General features: G+C 40.9%; 1 protein-coding gene across 2 annotated transcripts; it reads left to right on the top strand.

Moving 5' to 3' along the window:
- The first annotated feature begins 4,524 nt into the window (after positions 1 to 4,524).
- On the top strand, positions 4,525 to 14,741 carry SERPINB12 (serpin family B member 12). 2 transcript variants are annotated; one of them, XM_029922798.1, is made up of 7 exons: positions 4,525 to 4,692; positions 7,415 to 7,495; positions 8,578 to 8,712; positions 10,196 to 10,313; positions 12,017 to 12,159; positions 13,073 to 13,240; positions 14,337 to 14,741. In XM_029922798.1, the coding sequence occupies exons 1-7, from the start codon at positions 4,525 to 4,527 to the stop codon at positions 14,739 to 14,741; spliced, it is 1,218 nt and encodes a 405-aa protein (XP_029778658.1). The 2 variants fall into 2 exon arrangements, with proteins under 2 accessions (XP_029778658.1, XP_029778657.1); XM_029922797.1 differs by having other exon boundaries at positions 7,415 to 7,549; positions 8,572 to 8,712.
- The last annotated feature ends 7,721 nt before the right edge of the window (positions 14,742 to 22,462 follow it).

The following is a 22,462-nucleotide window of genomic DNA, read 5'->3' as shown; positions in this document are numbered from 1 at the left end:
AAAAAGGGGCAAATATTAGCAAATAAATCCATAAAAGTGTATTAAGTACTTTTTTGTGCCACCATTTGTGTTCTTTACTGATGGGATTCAAAGATGAATATAAAACATGGAACCTGCCTGAAAGAAAATTATGCTTTGGAAGCAAAGACAGAAATATGAAAAAATAATTATGTCACAGCATGATAAGTGAAACAGAAATATGAATGTTGTGTGTCTAATATATTTATATCTATGCTATAATTGCAAGATTAGAAAGCACATGGAAAATGAAGACATCTGATTTGTCAATATTTTGAGAGTAAAATTCAAATTTATTGTTGAGATTGCAGAATATCATTGATGATACCTGATATTCTTCCCTCTGCACAATAACTTTGAATTTGAGAACCAAAGTCCTTTTGCTTCATTAGAGGTTAAAACATGAATCACTTACTTGGAAAGTACTGGAGGCAAAAATATGATAACATTTCTATTGATATCAAACTGTTGTTTTACTTTTTTTCCTGAATAAAAACTACCAGTTAGCCCCTGCCTCTAAAGTTATGGTTGGAGGGATTCCTGGGTGGCTCAGTTGGTTAAATGTCCAACTTCGGCTCAGGTCATGATATCATGGTTCGTCGGTTTGAGTCCCGAGTCGGGCTCTGTGCTGACAGCTCAGAGCCTGGAGCCTGTCTTTGGATTCTGTATTTCCCTCTCTCTCTGATCCTCCCCTGCCTGCTCTGTCTCTCAAAAAAAAAAAAAAAAGTTATGGTTGGTATGAAGTGGTATTAGGGACAATAAGTATGAAATGACCTAAGTCAGTTCTAATTTGGAATAAAGTTGTTTGCAATTATGAAGTTCCCATCTATTTTGATGACACATTTGCATAGATTTTAATGCAATGAAAGAGATTTTTGAGTTAATGTTGAGTCTAGACCAGCAACCCCCCAGTAGATCACAGGAGTCTTGGAAGGGCAGACTGGGGCCCAAGATACCCCTTGGCACAGCAGTCGTTCAGGACAGTAGTATGGATGCTCAATGTTGGCCATTGGTCCGAGACACCGATGAAACCAGTAATATGTCTTTTGTCACTTTATTATCATTATTTTAGAGTATTATCTTGTTTATTAGAAGAAAATCTTCCTCTCAGGAAACTATGTGGTGGGTTAGTCAAGCCATGGTCCTACAGACACAAGGTTTTCATCTCCAACGGCAGCATGGTGAAGGAAGAAAGGCGGTGGCTTTAACTTTGGACTGAGCTGCCAGATTTGTAGACCAGCTGTGTCATTTACTAACTGGATGTAAAACAAAGATAATTTTTAATGTATAGGGTTGTTTGAGAATCAGAGACAACATTTGCGAAATGTCAGGTATATTGTAGGCAAATTAAATGGTAGCTATTATTATAAAGTCATCATAGGTGGGGTAGTATTGATTCCTTGAGCTGAATAGATTTTTGAAGGACCTTACTATTTTAAGGATTATTTCCACTCTGGAGATAATGATGACTGAAGTAAATTATGTACAAGTTTTTCAAGTTGTAGCTTATTAAGAATCAGCTTCCATCAGCACTCAGCCTTTAGGCTTGGACTTAGCCGAACTAACTTCTTTGTGTGGTGGATGTTTTCCAGAATAGACATAAAGTACCTCTTGTTAATGCTCAGGGAACATCCTAATTGCATGTGGAGACTAAATTTCAGAATGATAAGTTATTCTTCAATTTTCAATAGGAATTTGGTTCTTGTGTTAAACACAAATAAATTTGCAGTGCCTTAAAATTTGCTGCCATGCTTAGTAATACATCTAACGTGTGTTTTAAAATAATTATACTTTAGAGGGGCGCCTGGGTGGCTCAGTCAGTTAAGCATCTGACTTCAGCTCAAGTCATGATCTCACATCTCAGTATCTGCTATGTTTACATTTTTGTATGACAATGATTAGATCTCTACTGTCCATTTATTGCTAAGTGGGTCCCACTCGTGAATGCAGTGGATTTGGAGATTGGTTTAGTCGTACTGTTTTCAGACTAGTACTGATGTAAAGAGATTTTTGATAAGGACAGGAAGGCTGACCTTAGAGGTCTTTTTATTTTACTTTATCTTTTGTTGGAATAGCATAACATGCCTTTTACTGCCCATCAAAGCTTATCTCTAATGAATAAGAACAGTGTTAAGTGGATTTAACAATGTTAAAAGTATTATATTTTTAAATTGCCTGTTTGAATATTATTAGAATAATATTAGAATAAGTTTTGATGAGTGTCATTTAAAAATTTTTTCCTACATAATATTCTTTTGCCTTTTCCATTTCACTTTGTGAATGAATACCGTATTCTTCTATCTATGCTCGCACATCCCCACCGGGGCTGCTTCTAACGCAGTACGTGCTCTATCAGATGGCGGATTTCTCAGAGGCAGAGATTGGGTCTCATTCATTTCATCCTTTGATGTGTAATCACAACCCCCAAGGGAGAACTCTATTAATGCTCATGAGCAATTAGGTCACTGTCGGATTTGGCCAGTTTCTGATTTAAAAACAAGCAAAATAACAACAGCCCTTCAAAGGTAATTACCATTTTAATACCATTTTAAAAAGTTATTGTTTGTTTGTTTGTTTGTTTACATTAAAGTTAGTTCGCATACAGTGCCGTGATTATTTCAGGAATAGATTCCAGTGATCCATCCCTACATATAACACTCATTACACATCCTAAAAAGTGTCTTCCTTTTTTTTTTAAAGATTTATTTATTTTTGAGAGACAGAGAGACAGAGCACAAGTGAGGGGAGGGAGGGGTGGGCAGAGAGAGAGAGAGGGAGAGACAGAATCCAAAGCAGGCTCCAGGCTCCGAACTGTCAGCACAGAGCCTGACATGGGGCTGAAATTTACAAGCTGTGAGATCATGACCTGAGCCAAAGTCAGACACGTCACTGACTGAGCCACCCAGGAGTGCTTATCTGGCACATTTTGAAAATGGTATCTAATGTTATTTTTTTGAATTAGGTTTTATAGACTAAAAAGGCCTATATCAAACTGAGATGATGCTAGAACCAATGTCTACTGTTCAATGCAGTAACGATTTCTTAATGCTTACTATGTGCCATGTGTCTGATGATAAACACAGATAAGAGGGCTTACATTTCCCGCTAGGATATACACAATATCCACAGACAAAATGACAAAAGACATTTCATTTAAGAGGGATGGTCCCAAGTGAGATCTACATAAGATCTTCTTTTTTTAATGTTTTTTAAAAATTTATTTTGGGAGAGAGAGCATGAGCAGGGTAGAGGTAGAGGCAGAGAGAGAGAGAGAGGGAGAGAGAGAATCCCAAGCAGGCTCTGCATTGTTAGTGCAGAGTCTGATGTGGGGCTTGATCTCATGAACTGTGAGATCATGATCTGATACAAAACCAAGAGTTGGCTGCTTCACTGACTGAACCACCCAGGCGCCCCTCTGTAAGATTTTCTTGATACTTTCTGGAATAGATTATTGGTGGGGGGGCAAGGAATTTGTCCTCAATGAGTCACTTCCTTACTTTGATTCTATATCACCTGTGGTTGAGTGTAGAATTTCTAAACTCCCACCATCTTTCAAGATCAATGATCTCTTGAACAATATCGATGACTGACTGGAGCACCTCAAGTCCTGCAGGCTCCATGTGGTTTGTCAGAAGGAAGTGAGAAGGTGACAAAGGACACAGCTCATGACAATTTGCTGGGCATATCCCCAGTCTTAGGGTGCTGAGGGACAAGCCCAGGTGGAAGACTGAAGCAGAACTGGGTAGAGCCTGTGGAGAAGGAGGTGGGATGAACTTTGGGGACACGGTTGCCTGTAAATTTGTCTTTCCTGAATAAAGAAAGTTGTATCCCCCAAAGATTGGTTTAAGTCTTTGTCCCTGGTACCTATAAATGTGCTCTTCATGGGAAATAGGGTCTTTGCCAATGTCATCAAGTTAAGATGAGGTCAGACTGAGTTAGTGTGGGCCTTCGTCCAATGACTGGTGTCCTTGGAAGAAAGGGGAAATTTGGACTACACAGAAGACATAAAGAAGAGTAGTGTATGAAGTTGGAGGTGGAGATTAGTGACACCTCTGTAAACCAAGGAACACCAAGGGTTTCTGGCAACCATGGAAGTTGGGAGAGAGGCAGGACATCTTTTTCCCGACAGTCCTCCAGAATGACCTGATTCTCCCAACACCTTGAATTTGGACCCCTGGTCTCCAGGACTAAGGGAGAATGAATTCCTGTTGTTTAAGCCAGTGGGTTTGTGAGAATTTGTTGTGGTAGCTGTAGGAAATGAATTCACACCACTGAATGAAAACAGACTTCTTTCTGTATCAATGCCGATATGGACATCAATATCTATGTACCAGGATGATGGTGACCTTAGTTTTCTGGTTTTTAATAACATACTGAGTCATTGTATATGATTATATGTTGTGTATTTAAAATGAGAACTGTCTATTTACTTACTTTCCTTTAATCATCATGTTCTCTTTCTCTGTTTTGTTTTGTCTTTGTTTTTAGACTATCGTCAGTTTCAGGATGGAGTCTCTGGTTGCAGCAAACACCAAGTTTGGCTTTGATCTTTTCCAGGAGATAAGCAAAAAGGATCATCATAAAAACTTCTTCTTCTGTCCTCTGAGCCTCTCGGCTGCCCTCGGCATGGTCCGCCTGGGAGCCCGAAGTGACAGCGCACAGCAGATAGACCAGGTGTGGGTCCAGTGTCTTCGGGTCCACTCCCAGAGTCAGACCCCAATTCGTCCTTGTCGAGCCAAGCTGCTCACCGAGCCTGGGCCTTGGGGCAGAGCCTGCATCTGCCTGGAGCTTTCATTTACACCCCGCCTTGCTTTCTCTTCAAGGCTCAATGAAACCTCTGGCTCCTGTATGGCACTTCTCCAGCCTCCACAGTCTCAGAGCTTTTCATATTCATCGTCTCCGTTTATGTCTGTCTTGTCTGCATGTCTGTCTTACTTTCTCTCCATAATTATCCATACCAATACTGCTAGCAATATATTCTTAAAAAATTTAGAGAGAGAGAGAGAGGCAGAGAGAAAGGGAGAGACAGAATCCCAAGCAGACTGTGCCATCAGCATAGAGCCCGATGTGGGGCTCGAACTCACGAACCATGAGGTCATGACCTGAGATCAAGAATAGGATGCTTAATTGACTGAGTCACCCAAGTGCCCCCTGCTAGCAATATTTTTTAATGTATGTATGTGTTTTCTTTCTTTCTTTCCATATATAAATATTTAGTAAGCCCCACTTACATATTTGGCAGCTGAAGATCATGGTGTCCTCCTTGACTCCTCACTTTCTCTCTCGCTTGTCATCAAATTCTAATGGGCTTCGCTCTCCATGCACACCCAGAATGCAGGCACTCCCCACTGTCTCCCTGAGGTCTGACCCCCACCATCCCTACTAACCTGGAAACAACTTCTGCATGGGCTTCCTTGCTTCTGCTGATGCTCTGTTCTCAACCTAGCTTCCAGAAGGGTCCATTGAAAACCTCAATCAGATCCTGTTTCTCACCTGATCAAAACCTGGACTTTTGATTTTGCTAATGACAGAAGCCCAAGTCCTCACAGTGGGTCATCATGGTCTGGTACTTGAATCCAGACCCAGGTGACTCCCTCCCTCTTCCTGTCCCTTCCCACTCCTCCAGTCACACTGTCATCCAGAGTCCTTGGGTCAGCTGTGCCCCCTCCCGCCTTAGGGCCTTTGCTCCATTTCCTTTGCCTGATGGCTCTTCTCCCAGATAGCTGATCTATAATTTGCTTTCTCCTTCAGAACTTTGATCAGAGTTTTCCTTTCCAACCAGCCTTACCTTGTTTGACCTCCCAATCTAATGCTGAAGACTGGCCCCCAACCCTGGAAAATTCCCTCTTACCCTAGCGACTCCCCCGCCACTTGGCAGGTTCCATCTTCTGACATACTGCATACAGTAATCTATTACTATGTGTATTACTTTTCATATGCTTCCCCCTCTCAAATATGATCTTTCAGATGGTGAAGATCTTTATCCTAGAACAGTGCTTGGCTATAGTAGGCATCCAATATAGATCTGTAGAGTGAATGAATGAAAGTTACAAGAACAACTCCCCAGATAAACTATAGGCTCTGAGGTTGGTCTTATAAGTTTCCTGGATCTAGCACACAATACAGAGGTTATATGGGAACCTGACTGTCACTCCTAATACAGAGGAGTTGAATTCTTGGATTAAGGTAGAAGGGGTTTGGGGTCATTCTGCTTTATTCATTTACTTTGATTTGTAATATTATGCCATCAGCAAAACTTAGCTTTAGAGTGTGGTTGGCACCCTCCGGGTCAGATTTCAGATGTTCTTTATCCAGGCACTTGGGTTTTGCCTGCTCAGCAAAACTGTCCTGACCAATGCAAGATGCACATTTGTCTTCTACATTTCTACAATGCTCTGAATAACTTATCTTTTGCTGTCCTCACTTGCTTGTTGATGGGAAGGTCTAGATCAGTGCTAATATGAATATAATTCAAACCCCATATATAATTTACAAAGTTTTAATAGCCATACTAAGAAAGTAAAAAGAAGTAGGTGTGACTAACTTTAATAATATATTTGATTTTATTTAACCCAATACATCCAAAATATTATATCAACATGTAATCAATTAAAAGCTTTAAATGAGATATTTTACATTTTTTTTCATGGTAAGTCTTCAAAAATCCAATGTGTATTTTACAGTAAGAGTCTGATGGGCTCAATAACCACATGTGTCTCATGGATTCCTTCATATTCTTTTAGTTTGGTTACATTCATTCTTTAAATTTTTTTTAATCTTTTTAAAGTTTATTCACTTATTTTGAGAGACAGAGAGAGCAGGGGAAGGTTGGAGAGAGAGAGAATCCCAAGCAGGCTCAAAACAAAGTAGGGCTCAAACCCATGAACCTTGAGATCATGACCTGAGCCAAAATCAAGAGTTGGACACTTAACCAATTGAACCACTCAGGCACCCCTCTTTTTTATGTTTATTTGTTTACTTTGACAGAGAAACAGAGAGAGCACTAGTGGTGGGGGGGGGGCAGAGAGAGAGGCAGAGAGAGACTCACAGCAGAGCCTGCCGCACTTGAGCATAGAGCCCAATGTGGGGCTCAGTCTCATGGACTGTGAGGTCATGACCTAAGCCAAAATCAAGAGTTGGATGCTTAGCCGACTGAGCCACCTGGGCGCCCCTGGTTACATTCTTTCTTAAATGCAGACCCAGGAGATAGCATGCAATTTACTTTCCTTCCATTCCACCTCACAGCCAAGTTAAAAGAAACATCCACTACTCTTTAAACTACAGTTGTTTGAGTATGTGATCATTGTCCCTGTCACACTATAAAAATGTTTCTGAAGCCATTCAGACTTCGTGCTCTTCATATTGTCTGAAAGACCCTGTAATCACCATCGTGCAGGTGCTACACTTCAGTGAGTTTTCCCACGGTGAAGGAGAGGAACCTGATCCCTGTCTGAAAAGCAAAAACCAGGAAGAACTGGCTGACAGCTGTCTGGAGGGGCAGAAGGAAACAAGGGAGTCTCCGACTCTGCAGGTAAGCCACCACAGACTCCTGAACCATTCATTCTGGCCAGGCTATATTTGGCAATGGTTACTTATCCCCAAACATTAGGTCCTGGCTGTCATCATCAGCAACAAAAGCAATAACCCCATAGACCTCTAATTCCTTCCTGATTATGTATCTTTAAAAAAAATTTTTTTTTGATGTTTTATTTATTTTTGATACAGAGAGAGAAAGAGCATGAGAGGGGGAGGGACAGAGAGAGAAGGAGACACAGAACTGGAAGCAGGCTCCAGGCTCTGAGCTAGCTGTCAGCACAGAGCCTGACGCGGGGCTCGAACCCACAAACGTGAGATCTGACCTGAGCCGAAGCCGGAGGCTCAACCGACTGAGCCACCCAGGCGCCCCCTGATTATGTATCTTATATGTTGTTGGCTGACAGCTAGTTTCCTAAAGAGTAGGATCTGGCATTTCCTGCTCATGATAAAGACTGTTAGATTAAAGCCCATTCATTACTCACCTACTTGTGCAGGCCGCAGGTCCCTGGGATGGAGCATGGTTGAAGATGAAGGGCAGTGAGGGGGACCGATCAGCTGTGGGGGTCTTACTCTTTCTCCATGTTTGCCTGTTGCACTTCATGTCAAAATCGTCTGACACACAAAGCTTTTACTGGTTGTCTCGTAGCAGGAATGGGAAAGGTATTCTCCAGGTCATACATCCTCATACCTTAGAAAGTTTAAGAGGAGGGTGGAGAGAAGATGGTCTTTTTCTTGTATCTTTTTGAATATAAACAAAATCAATGTGCACTGATCTGAAGTGTAGTGCGCACTGCTGAGTCTCCCATTGTATTGTGCCCAGATGACCTTGATACCGAGCAGGAGCCATGATCTTCTCTTGGGACCACTTCCTGTCCTCTATTCCTCCCTTCCTCTCAGATTGCTCCACCACATGGTAGCAAAGTGAAATGACAATGTGCTTTAGTGGCTGAATCACTAGAGATTTAGTGGCTGAATCACATAAACAAATAAATCACATTTTCTTTCTTCTTTTGTTAGGCTGAGTCTTCCAAAGATGAGAGTGGACTGCTCAGTTGCTACTTCGGGCGGCTTCTCTCCAAGTTAGACAGGATCAAAGTTGATTACACCCTAAGTATTGCCAACAGGCTTTATGGAGAGCAGGAATTCCCCATCTGTCCGGTGAGTTCAACACAGTTGGTGATTAAAACTATCATATAGCATACTAATTAAAAAAAAATCAGTGAGTAGCTGGACTACTCATCTGCCATCTGGAACACAGTCCCCTCTGACAGGAGGATGTGCCGTGGACTGGTGGGCTGTCTGGGGCTCTTGCTCACCTTCTGTTTCTCTCGTCCTAGTTTTCAACCCGAGCAGTTTAAGAGGCCAGTTCCAGTGGGCTCAAGAGGGTCATAGCTTTCAGAGCTATTTGGTAACGGCCTTCTCTCTTGTGACTGTCTTTCCCAGTAAAGATGCTTGGTAGAAACACTTCACAGGTCCTCTTCCAGTCCCTCCCCAACCTTCCACCAACACTTCTCTAAAATCCCCTTTCACACCATGATCAGGACACACCTCAATAAAATTCTACACACTTAGCAGCAAAATTGTGTAGCAGGAGACTGCATTTGGAGCCAAAAAGGCCCTTGGCTTATCTGCCTGGCTAAGAAGTGTGTACATACAGCAAGATGCATCTGAGTCCAGGCTTCAATTTCCTCTGTCACCACTGGAAGGAGCCACAGACTTAGCAATAAACTTGAGGGGGTTGCCCCCAGGCAAATGTGTGATAAGGTTGGTTAGTAAGAGGGTGGGCTTGGCCTTCTTTGGCCAAAATAAGTATATTCTCTTACAATGGAAATGAGATTTTTATATACTGTTTTTTTCTTTTAAACTAGCTTCACTGAGGTATAAATTCACATATCATATAATTCACCTATTAAAAATGTACACACCAGTGGTTTTGATACATTACCTTATAACTTTTTAAAAAGCTGTGGTAAACTAAAACATAAAAATTGCCTTTTTATAACATTCTTAAAAATATTTATTATTTTGAGAGAGAGAGTGAGAGGGCAAGAGAGAGGAAAAGAGAGAGAGAGAGAGAGAGAAGAAATTCCAAGTACACTTACAGGACTCAAACTCATGAACCATGAGATTGTGACCTGAGCCAAAATCAAGAGTTGGATGCTTAATTACGTTCACAATGTCGTATAAGCAGCACCCAAGTTCCAAAATGTTTTTGTCACCCCAGAAACTCTGTAACCAGTGAGTACGGTTTTAATTCTTAAAAATAGAGGCACGTTACAGCTAAGTCTCTCAAGTTGCTTGATATTCATGTTGCAGTGTCTCCACTAATGGAATGTCCAAGGTAAAGGGCATCTGGTAGGAAAGGCTTGTGCCCTTGTAACTATGGACTGCTTCATGAACAAGCACTCTGTATCCTAAATTTTCACCACAATGAGTCCCTAAATTGTCACCACAACGAGTGAAGTGTCACTAGCTAATTAAGAGTGGGGATAGACAGAGATGACATGCGTCCTGTTTAAGTGACTGGGCACATCTCTCTCCTTAGGCGTCCCCTGCCTGCCTCCGTCTTAACTATTAGCACAGTTATCTGATTTCATTGCAGTATTTCCCTTTAAATGAAATTCCCATTTTAATTTAACAGGAATACTTAGATGGTGTGACTCAATTTTACCACACGACCATTGAAAGCGTTGATTTCCGGAAAGACACTGAAAAGTCCAGACAACAGATTAACTTTTGGGTTGAATCTCAGTGCCAAGGTAAGAAAGAACAAACACATTGTGATTGGTATTCTTTTCCATTTAAAAGGAGAAAAGTTGGCCCAGTTTCTCAGATGGCTAGTCTGTCAAGGCCAGGTACTCACCTACATGGGTCATGTTCAAAGCCCGTTTTGTAGGTGCAAAGAGGCAAATGCTTAGATGCTATGTTACTTGCTGATGTTCCTTCACTCCATCATAAAAGGTAAAATCCTTTCAGGCAAGCACATGCCAGCAGGATGTTAACTGTTTCCATGAAAAACGAAAAAGTTTAGTAGAAAGATTGTGAAGAGAGTCTAGTTATTCAGAGGGAATTGGAGATAAAATCACAATTTTTATCAACCCATCACTAAGTACATAGGTGTTTTCTGGGTGAAAAGGGCTTTAGAGATAGTGATAAATAGTGAAACTATGAATTCAATGTAAAATGGAATAATTTTTTAAAGTTTATTTATTTTGAAAGAGAGAGCAAGATAGTGAGTGAGAGAGAGAGAGAGAGAGAGAGAGAATCCCAAGCAGACTCTGGGCTATCAGTGCTGAGTCCAATGTGTATCGTGGGCTTGAACCCGCGAACCATGAGATCATGACTTGAGCCAAAATCAAGAGTCAGATGCTTAATCGACTGTGCCACCCAGGTGCCTGCAGAATAATTTTTAACGTGAAATCTGATGTCTGGCTTTTTCTTGGGAGAAGCACCAAAACTCCAAAATTATTTCTCCTCACTTGGTCCAGATGCTACAAAAATTTCCATTCCTTCAAGGTTCCACTCAATTGCCAAGAGGAAAGTGTGTTCATTTAAAAATGTTCATACTAAGGCATGAGCATCTACTTTTTCCTAGTTAGTCAACTCTCCTGGACTATTTTAAGTGTAGGTGATGTCAACATAATCTATTATTATGAGATTGAAGTAGAAGTCTTGCAGTAGAAAGCTCTAGGCATCTTTAAGGACTCAGCATGCATTCAAATAACGGATGGTTTGGTATTTGGAGGTGGAAAGGGGTGTGTGCTGAAAATGGGTGATTGCATGGCAGCATGGGCTGTTCCAGTCGGCCGCAGGGCTGTGTTATAGTGGAAGGAGCCTAAGCTGGAAGGCTGCGGGATTAATCTCAGCCACCCTTGCTGACTTTTGGCTGTGGGGCCTCACCGCTCATGGACTGTAATTTATTCCTCTATGAGAAAGGAAAACAATACCCTGTTCTCATGGTTGACCTGGGATGGAATGAAAGTGCACATGTGAAAGCCCCTATCAAATAGGTTTTATGTCCTGGTCCAGCACATTTATATGCCTTTTTGTGTATATTTAAACATATACTCTGCTGTGATGAGTGCTTGAGATGGCAGGTTTCCACAGTGGTTCTGTTTCTCTGGGAGGTTATGATATAATCAGGTGTCCGGGCCTCCTTTGGAAGGTAAATCATGGCATAGGAGGACTTGGGCAAGTCCCGACAACAGTGATGCAGTGAACTGAAGCAGAGTCAGTGCTTTAGAATGGGTCCTTCCTCATATTGAGTGACAGTCCCTCCCCTATAGCTCTCACCCTCACATCCCCCCCACCTGAAGATGAGTGGTGTAGTTTTCTTGGGTTAGTTTTTGAATTAGACATGCTCTATCCTTGGGCATGTTAAGTGACATTAAGAATGATCTGTCTATGTGAATCCTTCTGACACGATTCATGTTCAAGATATTCTCTGGAACCTTTTTTTAAGGTAAAATCAAGGAACTCTTCAGCAAGGACACTATTAATAGTGCGACTGTGCTGGTGCTCGTGAATGCTGTTTACTTCAAGGCCAAATGGGAAAAATACTTTGACTGTGAAAACACAGTGGATGCACCTTTCTCTCTAAATGAGGTATGATATTAGAACACATGGTTTTCTAGATAGTCCGCTCATAATTTCCACTAAGAAATTATGATTTCGGTATGTATACTCAACTTGGAAACAGGTCTGTGGGTTGCAGCGTACAATATAATAAGAATATTTTGTTATTAGCAAAAATTAGTACTTGAAGTACTGCATTAAGCATTTCTCATTCATTATTTCATTTGTCACCCAAAATACCATTATGAAAATGGGTGTTATTTTTCTCATTTTAGGAGAAATGGGGGAGGAGAATGCAAGGGTTAGGTTACTTAGCTAAATTCATGCATTAGCATTCATATCTGTGAATATTAGTTTCAAAAACCCACGTTCTAAGCTACCAGACTGTAGAATGGAGGGAAGGGGAGGAACACACTCCAGCCCACCACCTGTTATCAGGCCTGTATGTCTTCATCTATAGACTGATGACCCTGCAGGTACACAAGGTGTTTGGGGTGGCGCTTTTTCATCTGATGGAAGCCTATGGAACAAGTGTTGTTATTTAATATGTCGATGATTACCATCTAACCAAGGCTCCAACTGGTGCTGTGGTGGGTCATGCAGGCCAGCAAGGGCAAGGTGAGGCCAAGAGACTGGGCAGTGCAGGCAGGGAAGGTAGAAAATGGGGCTTGTTTCCACTGTCTGGGCTGTAGGTAGATGCCTGGATAGACAGTTTACCAGCAAGCGGTCTTGGGAGCTGAAGAACCTATTAAAACCAAAAAGTGTTGGTAAAGGAAGGGCTGACTGGGCCAAAGACTGTTAGCCTGGGTCACTAGTGTGGCTCAGAGCTTCTGGCAAAGACCCTTCTCATCTTAATGGAGCCCTGTTTTCAGGGGAGATGAGGGCTGTGTGAGTCTGTGAGCTACTCTGGCCATCCTATGACTTGCCATCTTGTCCACTACAGAATGAAAAGAAGACTGTGAAGATGATGAATCAAAAGGGCCTATTTAGGATTGGCTTCATAGAGGAGCTGAAGGTGCAGATCCTTGAGATGAGGTATACCAAGGGGGCGCTCAGCATGTTTGTCCTGCTGCCGGCTTTCTCTGAAGACAACCTGAAGGGCCTGGAAGAGGTAAGTCTTCACTTTCAAGTGTCTATGAAATATTCCAATTGTAGATCTTTGGAGAGTGGCCCAAGAACCATTTACTGTCCTGAGGAAGGACAGCACTTCAGCTTTCAGAGATATCAAGGAATATATAAGAACCTGAATTCGAGGAGATATGTCTTCCTCTGGTGTTTAGAAAGGAACAAATGCCAAAAATGTTGGCTAGGACCTTCCTCTCCAGTCTCACAGTCTTCTACAATTGTTCTCCAGACTTACGAATCTGGACACAGAGTGACTTGAGAATTGCTACACAAGAAACAGCTTTTCCTTTTTTTGAATTACCTGACTTCTGGACTCTTGTTCAAACAGTTTTGCTGTGGCTCATGGAATGACCCTTTAGCTGAACTCTGTTTTTGGGTGCATGTGCCTTGATGGAGTGGAGATACTGACACCAGAATAGATTGCTTGTGAGGTGGGAATTCACAAAGTCTGGGGAAGCCCAGCTACATATTATTCCATGAGGGAGAGATGGAGACAGAGGTGGGGGGGAAGTGAGAGAGAAATACCTGGACAGTGATTACAATAATAGCCATTATTCAAAATTTATTGTGTCAGCACTATATTAAATTCTTTACATACATTATTTTGTTCAATCTTTGCAAGAGCTTAATGGTATTATTTCCATTTTATAGAAGGGGGGATTGAACTTCAGAATGTTAAGGCTTGACCAACCTCACCCAACTTGGTCAACTGAGTTTTGCTGGGCTTCGGCACCCAGATGCTAGTCTGTCAGACAACAGAGGACAGAAAGCATAGTGTGGGGAAAGGTTAGGAGCAAAGGCCTTGGACACAAGAGGACAAAGTTCTCAAATTGTCTTGTTACTTCTAAAGAGGACACCAGAACTCAAATTCTCTTGTGACTTCTCAAGAGGAAAGAGACTTGCTAGGCAGAATTTAAATGAGTATTTAAATTAAATATTTAAATAAGAGTATTTTGAGGCTTAGAGAAGGAACTCAAAGATTGTTACTGGCTGTTGAAATAGACTCAAGCCCTTTGAAGTCACTGGGGCATCCTTTGCAGGCTCATAATCTGACCCTAAATATTATTTTCTCCCTCTTGTAGCTTGAAAGGAACATCACCCACGAAAAAATAATGTCCTGGAGCAGCTCAGAAAATATGTCAGAAGAAGCGGTAGCCGTCTCCTTTCCACAGTTCACATTAGAAGACAGCTATGATCTGAATTCTATTCTACAGGACATGGGTATCACGGATATCTTCGAAGAAGGGAAGGCTGATCTTACTGGCATCTCTCCAAGTCCCAATTTGTACCTGTCAAAAGTTGTCCACAAAAGTTTTGTGGAAGTGGATGAAAATGGCACCCAGGCAGTAGCCGCCAGTGGGGCTGCCAGCATGGAAAGGTCCGTACCATCCTGGGTGACGTTTAATGCCAATCACCCTTTTCTCTTTTTCATCAGACACAACAAAACCCAAACCATTCTCTTCTATGGCAGGGTCTGCTCTCCTTGAAAGGAGCACACTGTCTAGTCCCTGGGAGCTGGAAGAAAATGGCAGTACAGTCTCCCCCTGGCAGAACTTGTACATTTGTGTTCTTGCTAATAACCAAAGCTGACTGAATACTATCACAGCTCCATTACCCTGATTCTTCTTTCTCCCTCCCTAACCTTTCCCCATGCTAAGCTTTTTTATTTTTATTTTTTAATATTTTAAGCTTTTAAGCATATAATTCACCCTCTGTCATGGGCAGGTCAACATAATAGGGGATGGTACTGACTTTAAGTTCCCTACCTCATTAAGAAGGAATTCTTAAAGTTCAAGTCATTAAATCACTCCTGGGAGATGACAAACTCAGAAACCACTTTAACATGGGTGGTAAGAAGAAATGTTTAAATGGAATGTGTGTTGGAAACTCTGCTCTATTTCTATGGCTGTTAAAAACATGGCCCATCACTGGGCAAGACGCCTCTTCCTCACCCATCTTCTGCTGCATGGAAGATGCCCTGTAAGATGCTTCTCATCTGGGAGACAGTAGGGCCTGGGGTGGATTTAAGTGGGAGCTCAAGGATGTAAGCCTGCCATGACCAGCACTCATTCAGCCCAGGAGGATGGTGTTTGTTTTGTGAATCTGATGTTGACCCAGGAGAGCAGCAGTGCATTTAAAAATTTAAAAACTTAAAATTTAAAAATTTAAAACTTAAAAATAAGGAAATCCTGGCTTTCCTTATTGAGTCTCCTAGGCCATCATCCTGAAGCACTGTCCTCTGTGTCTTCTTCACCCCCTTTCTCAGAGAATTCTCCTCTGTAATTAACCCTAAATACCCAGCATGCAAGGTGGGAGACAGGAGCACTGCCCTCACTGTTGACTGCTGGGCTCCCTGTCCCCCTATCTCTGTAGTCCAGCCACATGGACCTCTTTCCTCCTGGAGGCCTCATACTTAGTTACAACCTGAGAGCAGGCCTGGGTCTGGGCACGATGCATGTGGAAACTTTTGTCAGGAAGGCCCTTGGCTTCATATCAGGCTCCAGTCTACTGGAAGCCTGATGCCTGCGTGTTCATGAGTCCAGGACTGGGGACCTTAATTCTCTGATATGTCTGTCTGAATTCTTATTCTCGGCCTTAGAAAAATGCTCTGGAATGACTACTAACAACACCTAGCTCAAGGACCTGGACAGTCATTCTGTCAAAGTGAATTTCTGGTCTTGGGTGAAGCTCCATTTCCCTGCCTCTTCCTAGTTGCCACTGTGTTGGTTGAGTGTGGCTGTAGCAGCTTTGTAGGAGAAGGCAGGTTAAGTTCACTTGCTGTGATGCTGGCCCCCTCCCCCCGGTTCTCCTCTACATTCATGGTTTCTTTGTGCTGTGACAAGTTCCATGTTCTCCATGTAGTCTTCTCATTGTCCAAGGTCTTCTTTGGTATAAAGTTCTCTCATTGATTACATGAGACAGTTTGAGATGGCTCCTCCAAGTCCTTTCTATGGAATACATTTCTCATGGGTCAAATTTATGTCAGTTAGTCAAATACAAAGTCTTTTCTGTGATTCCTTTTGGGGTTGATGTTTTGAAGACTCTGTGCCTGATCTTGTATCACTGCTGGATGCTGAGTTGGAGAACAATGGCCTACATGAAGGTTTGGCACTGTCTGGCATTACTTATGCTTATTCTTTCCCTTGATAAACACATCTGATTTGTATTGGGGTCTCTCAGAATTTTGATCACAAAGGGAAAATGTAACTATTTACAAAAATGAGAATGAGTGAGATTTTTAAAGTTTTCTGTAAATCAGTAAGTATATTCTTTACTAATCTTCAACTGATTAAAATGTTTCTTCCTAGTAAATAAAACACTTTTGTCATTAGTTAAAATATGTGCAATATGTTATGTGCCACCTGACTTTTTTAGTGACATAAACCTAACTTTAGATTTTTTCATCCCAAAATATAGAAATACACAATCTACAGAACTGACAATTCATCTCAGTTATGTAGGAAAGATATATCTTGTGCCAGAAATTCTTACCCAACTTTCCACCATGATTACATATGAAGGCATACACAAAAGACGAAAGCTTACAACAGCTCTAAAACTTGAGGGACAGCCAATGGATCATCATATTTGGAAGACATTTCTGCTGACTGCTGGTTAAGAGCTGGATGGAGCGCCCAGTCAAGGGATCCCTGTATCATGCCACCCATGTGTCAGTCTGCTTTGTCCCCTCTCATTACGGCCTCCACCAGGGTTCAGAAACATAAGAACTGTGCTAATTTAAATTCCAGACATCCATCTCTCTACTGCTTCTTTGCTGCCATTACCTAGCCTCTGCCTTTCTTTTTTTTTCTTCTTAAATGTTTATTTATTTTTGAAAGAGAGAGGGAGTGAGAGTGAGGGAGGGGCAGAGGGAAGGAGAGAGAGAAAATCTCAAGGAAGCTCTGAGCTGGCAGCTCAGAGCCTGACACAGGACTCCATCTCACAACCATGAGATCATGATCTCAGCCAGAATCAAGAGTCCTACGCCTAACTGACCGAACCATTCAGGCGCCCCTAGCCCCTGTCTTTCTTATCAGTTTTTCCTTTCTTCAGCCATTTGAAGACTGAATGAAACTCCCCCAGTACAACTCATAGGAAGTGAGGACAGGTATTGGCACTTTCCCTCCAAGGTAGTTTAGTCTTCACAAGTAGAGTATTTTTGGTGGGATAAAGACAGAAAATACCCTGGTGGCAATGTTGTTGGGTTTGTATATTTCATTTACCCTCTCTGTTCAGAATGTCAGAGAGTCAGATCATACAAGGAGGAGAGAGCTTTCTGGTAGTCCAGTGAACTACAGTAGAGGGAAGCCTATAAGAAACTGGGAATTATGTTAAAATCAGGAGCTCTTCACTCTTCACTCTTGCACTAGTGAGATTGACTAATATGGCAGCCAGAGGCAGAGAGAAAATGCAAGTTCATGCTCTCTAACTGATAGAAAACCAGCCAGAACATGCAAATCCAGGGACTGAGCTCCTTCATGTTTAGTTCAAGATTTCCTCCACCCAGCAATGTTGACAGGTAAAACAAACGAGGCAATGTAGATTTAAAAACAAATGATTCATCTATGCCGACTACAAACAATCTGGGAAGAAAACCAGTACCCAACAGGCTAGCACTCTCTAGGTCACAGGCTCTGTATGTTCTATTTTATTTCAACCCTAGCCCTCCTTATGATTTCATATATTATCTAATGTACATTTCCCCTCAAACTTCTTCTCAGCTTTGCCTTGAGCTGGAGTAAGCCAGAACATGTGTTGTTTCATCCCTGATTGCTGTTTCCTCCTTTGGATGTATGACTTTAGTATTATTATTACTATTTTCAGTATCATTAACCTTAGGTGGAGGACCAGTGATTGGGATGATAGGTGAGGAAGCTGTGTGGTTGTCTCAGTGGGTTTCTTTGTTCCATAACAGAATGCCAATGTCAAATGCATTCTTCATCCACATTACTCGTGTTGTATTTTTGTTTTCCCAAATCCACTGTCTTATTCCTTTCTTTTTTTTTACTCAATAAATATAACACAAGGTGTGCCTGTGTAGCTCAGTTGGTTGAGTGTCCAGCTCTTGATTTCAGCTCAGGTCATGATCCCAGGGTCACAAAATCAAGTCCTATGTCCACAATTAGCATGGAGCCTGCTTGTGCCATTTGTGCCATCTCTCTCTCTCCAGGATAAAATATCTCTATCTATCTAGCTATCTAGCTAGCTAGTTATCATCTATCTCTATCTATGTATGTATCTATCTATGTATGTATCTGTGTATGTATCTATCTATCTAAAACACAAGATTTATCCCCATACACACACCTCTTACCCATGTATTCTGTACACTTAATATTTAATTTAGAAAGTCTCATATTTTCGTAGACTATTTCCCTTCTAAATAATGTTACCAATCATGTGCTTCAAACAATGTTTTAGCTACAGGTGAGTGAAAGGATTTGAGAAGCAATCAGATACACAACAGTGGCGGTGGTGGAAACCCACACACCTTTTGTTGACACACATAGATTCTAAAGAGAACATCCCAGGTTCAAGGTTAAGGAAATAGGGAAAAATATATGGTTGTGAAAAAAAAAAAAACTAATGCCAAATAAGGAATGAATACATCATGCTATAGGAAAAAAAAAAAAAAAGAAACATCAGAAAATGTTTTGTGGCAAGAATCAGAAAAGAACTTTAGAAAACTTTTTGGTATGATTGATAAGTTTTAGGAAGGCATGGCATCCATGGAATTGGAGCAGAGATCTATGAAAATAAACTGTGATGAAGTGTGAATGAATTGAATGAACTATAAAAAAATTTCCATGAACTAAAAATATAATAGCAAAATTTAAATAAATTTTAGAGGCAGTAAAGAAGCAGAACTAATGCACTGGAAAATTTAAGTGATGAATAGGGTGTATATTTCAACATTTGTTTTTGGATATACAGAAAATACTAAAAGGGAAATTTGGAGCTGTAGAGAACCTAAGAATTATGGCGTTTCCGAGAAAGCAAGCATATTAATTGGCATGAAATTAATAATTAAAAACACAATTAAAGAAAACTTTCTTACATGGAGAGTCACCTGATTAGGTAGATCTATTTCCAAGAAAAGTAAGCAAAAACTAACTTGCTAAAAAATTATAAAAATAAAAGGTTGAGAAAATAATTCTCTTTGCATTTGAGCAAAAAAGAAAATAGTTCACTTATAAAGGATAAACAGAGGGTCCCCAGACATTCATGTTGTATTAAATTTCTGAAGCCAAGGAAACCTAGTATACAGGTTTGAGGGGAAATATATGATTAAAGAATTTCTTGCCCAGTCAAGTTGTAAATGCAACAGAAAATCCTTCCTGGCTGTGTTTCTGCATAGGTGAGCATAGTATATTTAATCTTCAGCACCTAGCACCATGCTATAAACACCATAGGGATTGAAATTAAATTCATGTGCTTTGAACAGAATCCAATGTAGTCAAGGCTCCAAAAGGTAAGGAATTCATCCAGTAAAAATGTGATTTCAACTGACAATCAAAGGAAGAAAAGAAATTCTTGATTTTAAATGCTAATTATATCCCCAAATTGTTGGAAGCTGTGACTCTTCCCTTTGGCACTGTTTTTTGTTGTTGTTATTAATGTCAGGCCCAGGAATGGATGAGTTTCAATACCCAGAATAAGACTACATTCATGAAATCTCTGAATTGTAAGAGTACTATTTTTTGACATTTGTTGAGTATTTATGTGTACTGGTATTGATCAAAGACCTTTATTTGTGTTAGCCCATTTAAACTTCTCAGTCATCCTCAGAATCAGGTTATTATTAGTATCCATAGCTAACAGGTGAGGAAACTGAGGCACAGATAGAGTAACTGACAAAGTCACCCAGGTTGCAAATGGTTGAACTAGGGATCTGAATCAGGCAATCTGACTCGATATTATAATGTGGATTTCTAACCACTGCCCAATATAGCCTTCCAAGTAGAAATGAAGAGTACAAGAGGTCATTTATTTCCAATTTTTATTTTGCAAGCATGAACTTTGAGGGTCAAGGACTTGCTGGAGAGAAAGTTCTGGGCTTTGGTGTTCTTTGAGCTTTGAGGTGGGCAATTCAGAGGGCAGGGGGAATACCAGGTGGGTCACTATCATGGTGGCAAGTTCGAGTAATTCTGTAGGGGGAGCTGGGCAGGTGTGCATCTTCCTGCTCCAGCCTTGTGCCAGGCAGTGAGTGACAGACGTCTTCGCCCCCAGCTGTAAGTGGGTCCACTTGAGACAGAGGCATAGTCATGCCCCCAGGTGATTCCCACTGTCACCGAGATGCCCAAGTTCCTACTCATGGGGTATAAGCTGCTAGCAGTCTTGCCAGGAAGCACATGCAGAGTCTCTCACTCCTAAATTGCTAAAGCAGGAGGTGGTAGCCACAAAAGAGCATTCATAGACAGGCTAATGAGGAATCCCAAATACAGAGATAAGCGTATGACATAGATTACCAAATGTGTCAAGGAAATAACAACATGAAAGAAAGAAATCAACTTCAATAGAGTTAATAGATCAAATAAAATACATTAAGAAATACAAAATAAGAATAGGAAGTTATGATTTTATTTAAAGCTCCTGGCAATAAACCTAATTATTACAAGATGTCAGTAAGCTGATTGAATACCAAAAAGAATACAACCAACTAGTCAGCTGGAAGAGTCATGAAATTCTACCACATGTAGAATAGAAGGGTAAAGAGAAAGAAAGTACATTTAAAATATTACAGGGGCGCCTGGGTGGCTTGGTTGGTTGAGTATTCATCTTTGGCTCAGGTCATGATCTCTCAGTTTGTGAGTTTGAGCCCCGTATCAGGCCCTGTGCTGACTGCTCAGAGCCTGGAGTGTGCTTCGGATTCTGTATCTCCCCCTATCTCTGCCCCTCCCATGCACATGCTCTGTCTCTTAATAATAAATAAATGTTAAAAAACATTATATTGGGGCATCTGGGTGGCTCAGTCATTTGGGTGTCTGACTTTGGCTCAGGTCATGATCTCTCGGTTCAGGGGTTCGAGCCCCACGTCAGGCTCTGTGCTGAATGCTTGCTCAGAGCCTGAAGCCCGCTTTGGATTCTGTGACTCCTTCTCTGTCTGTCCCTTCTGCACTCACACTCTGTCTCATTCTGTCTCTCAAAAATAAATAAATGTTAACAAAACTTAAAAAAAATATTATAGGACATGCTAGGTAGTTAAAGAAGCTCCAACATTCATTGGTGAGCATTTCAGGAACAGAGAGAGCTAAGGGGAGGAAGTACTCAAAGATATAGGACAAGAAAATATACAGAACTGAAACAAATTCACATAGATTGGAAGGGCCCATTGAGAACCTACACTTCATTCTGTGGCAAAGTTATGGAAGATCAGGGAAAGAAGGCTTAAAGCTTTGTGAATCAAAAGAAATAGAACTCATAAAACAGAATGAGAGTCAGATGGAGTTTAGGTGGCTCTTTGGCCTTGCAAGAAGACACAGGGCGATATTTTGAAGTTCTGAGGAAAAGAGGAAATGCAATTAGAGTGTGTACCATGCAAACTGTTAGTCAAGGGGGGCAGAAAAATGCATGAGCAAGGACTCTTAGTTGACTATCTGTAAACTTTAACCTGAAGGAATGTCTAGAAGTTCTACTGCAAAAAAAGTTTTAAAAGATGAATCAGAGAAGAAAATGTGAGCTATGAATAGTCGTGATGCCAAAAAAGAAAAAAGGAGTAAAATGTAATTAAAGCTGAAATTAGAATTAATTATTAAAAAAATTAATATTCAGATGATCTCAACATGAGAAATGGGAGGTGGTGGGGTTGAGAAGTGAGGGGGGATTAACTCTAGACATTAATATAAAAAGTTATGTTTAAATTAAAAATATATAAACAAAGAGTTCAATGACTTGTCAAACAGTGAGCATCCATGTCACCACCATACAGGTAAAACAAAATATATATAACATTACCATCACTTCAAAGCCCCTTTTGCATCACTTTCCGATTTTTAATTTCCTCATCCTCTTCAAAATATAACCTGTATGCTGACTTGTAGCATTATAATTTAGTTTTGCCTGCTTTTGAACTTCTTCTTATAAATAGAATCCCACAGTTATATTCTTTTGCATTTGGCTTCTTTTCTCCAATATTGCCTTTAATGCTCATGCATTTGGTTGACTGTAGTTTTAGTTTGTTTCTTGTCATGGCCGTGTAGTATTTTTA

The sequence above is a fragment of the Suricata suricatta genome, chromosome 14 (assembly GCF_006229205.1).
Source record: "Suricata suricatta isolate VVHF042 chromosome 14, meerkat_22Aug2017_6uvM2_HiC, whole genome shotgun sequence".
Classification (NCBI taxonomy): Eukaryota; Metazoa; Chordata; class Mammalia; order Carnivora; family Herpestidae; genus Suricata; species Suricata suricatta.
Note: the sequence above shows the minus strand (reverse complement) of the source record. Positions and strands in the feature narration are given on the sequence as shown.

Bases quoted from the DNA above. Each gene is read 5' to 3' on its own strand.
- SERPINB12 (XM_029922797.1), top strand. From the start codon at position 4,525: ATGGAGTCTCTGGTTGCAGCAAACACCAAGTTTGGCTTTGATCTTTTC. The intron at 4,693-7,414 runs GTGTGGGTCCAG...ACCATCGTGCAG, and splicing joins GCGCACAGCAGATAGACCAG to GTGCTACACTTCAGTGAGTT. The intron at 10,314-12,016 runs GTAAGAAAGAAC...CCTTTTTTTAAG, and splicing joins GGTTGAATCTCAGTGCCAAG to GTAAAATCAAGGAACTCTTC.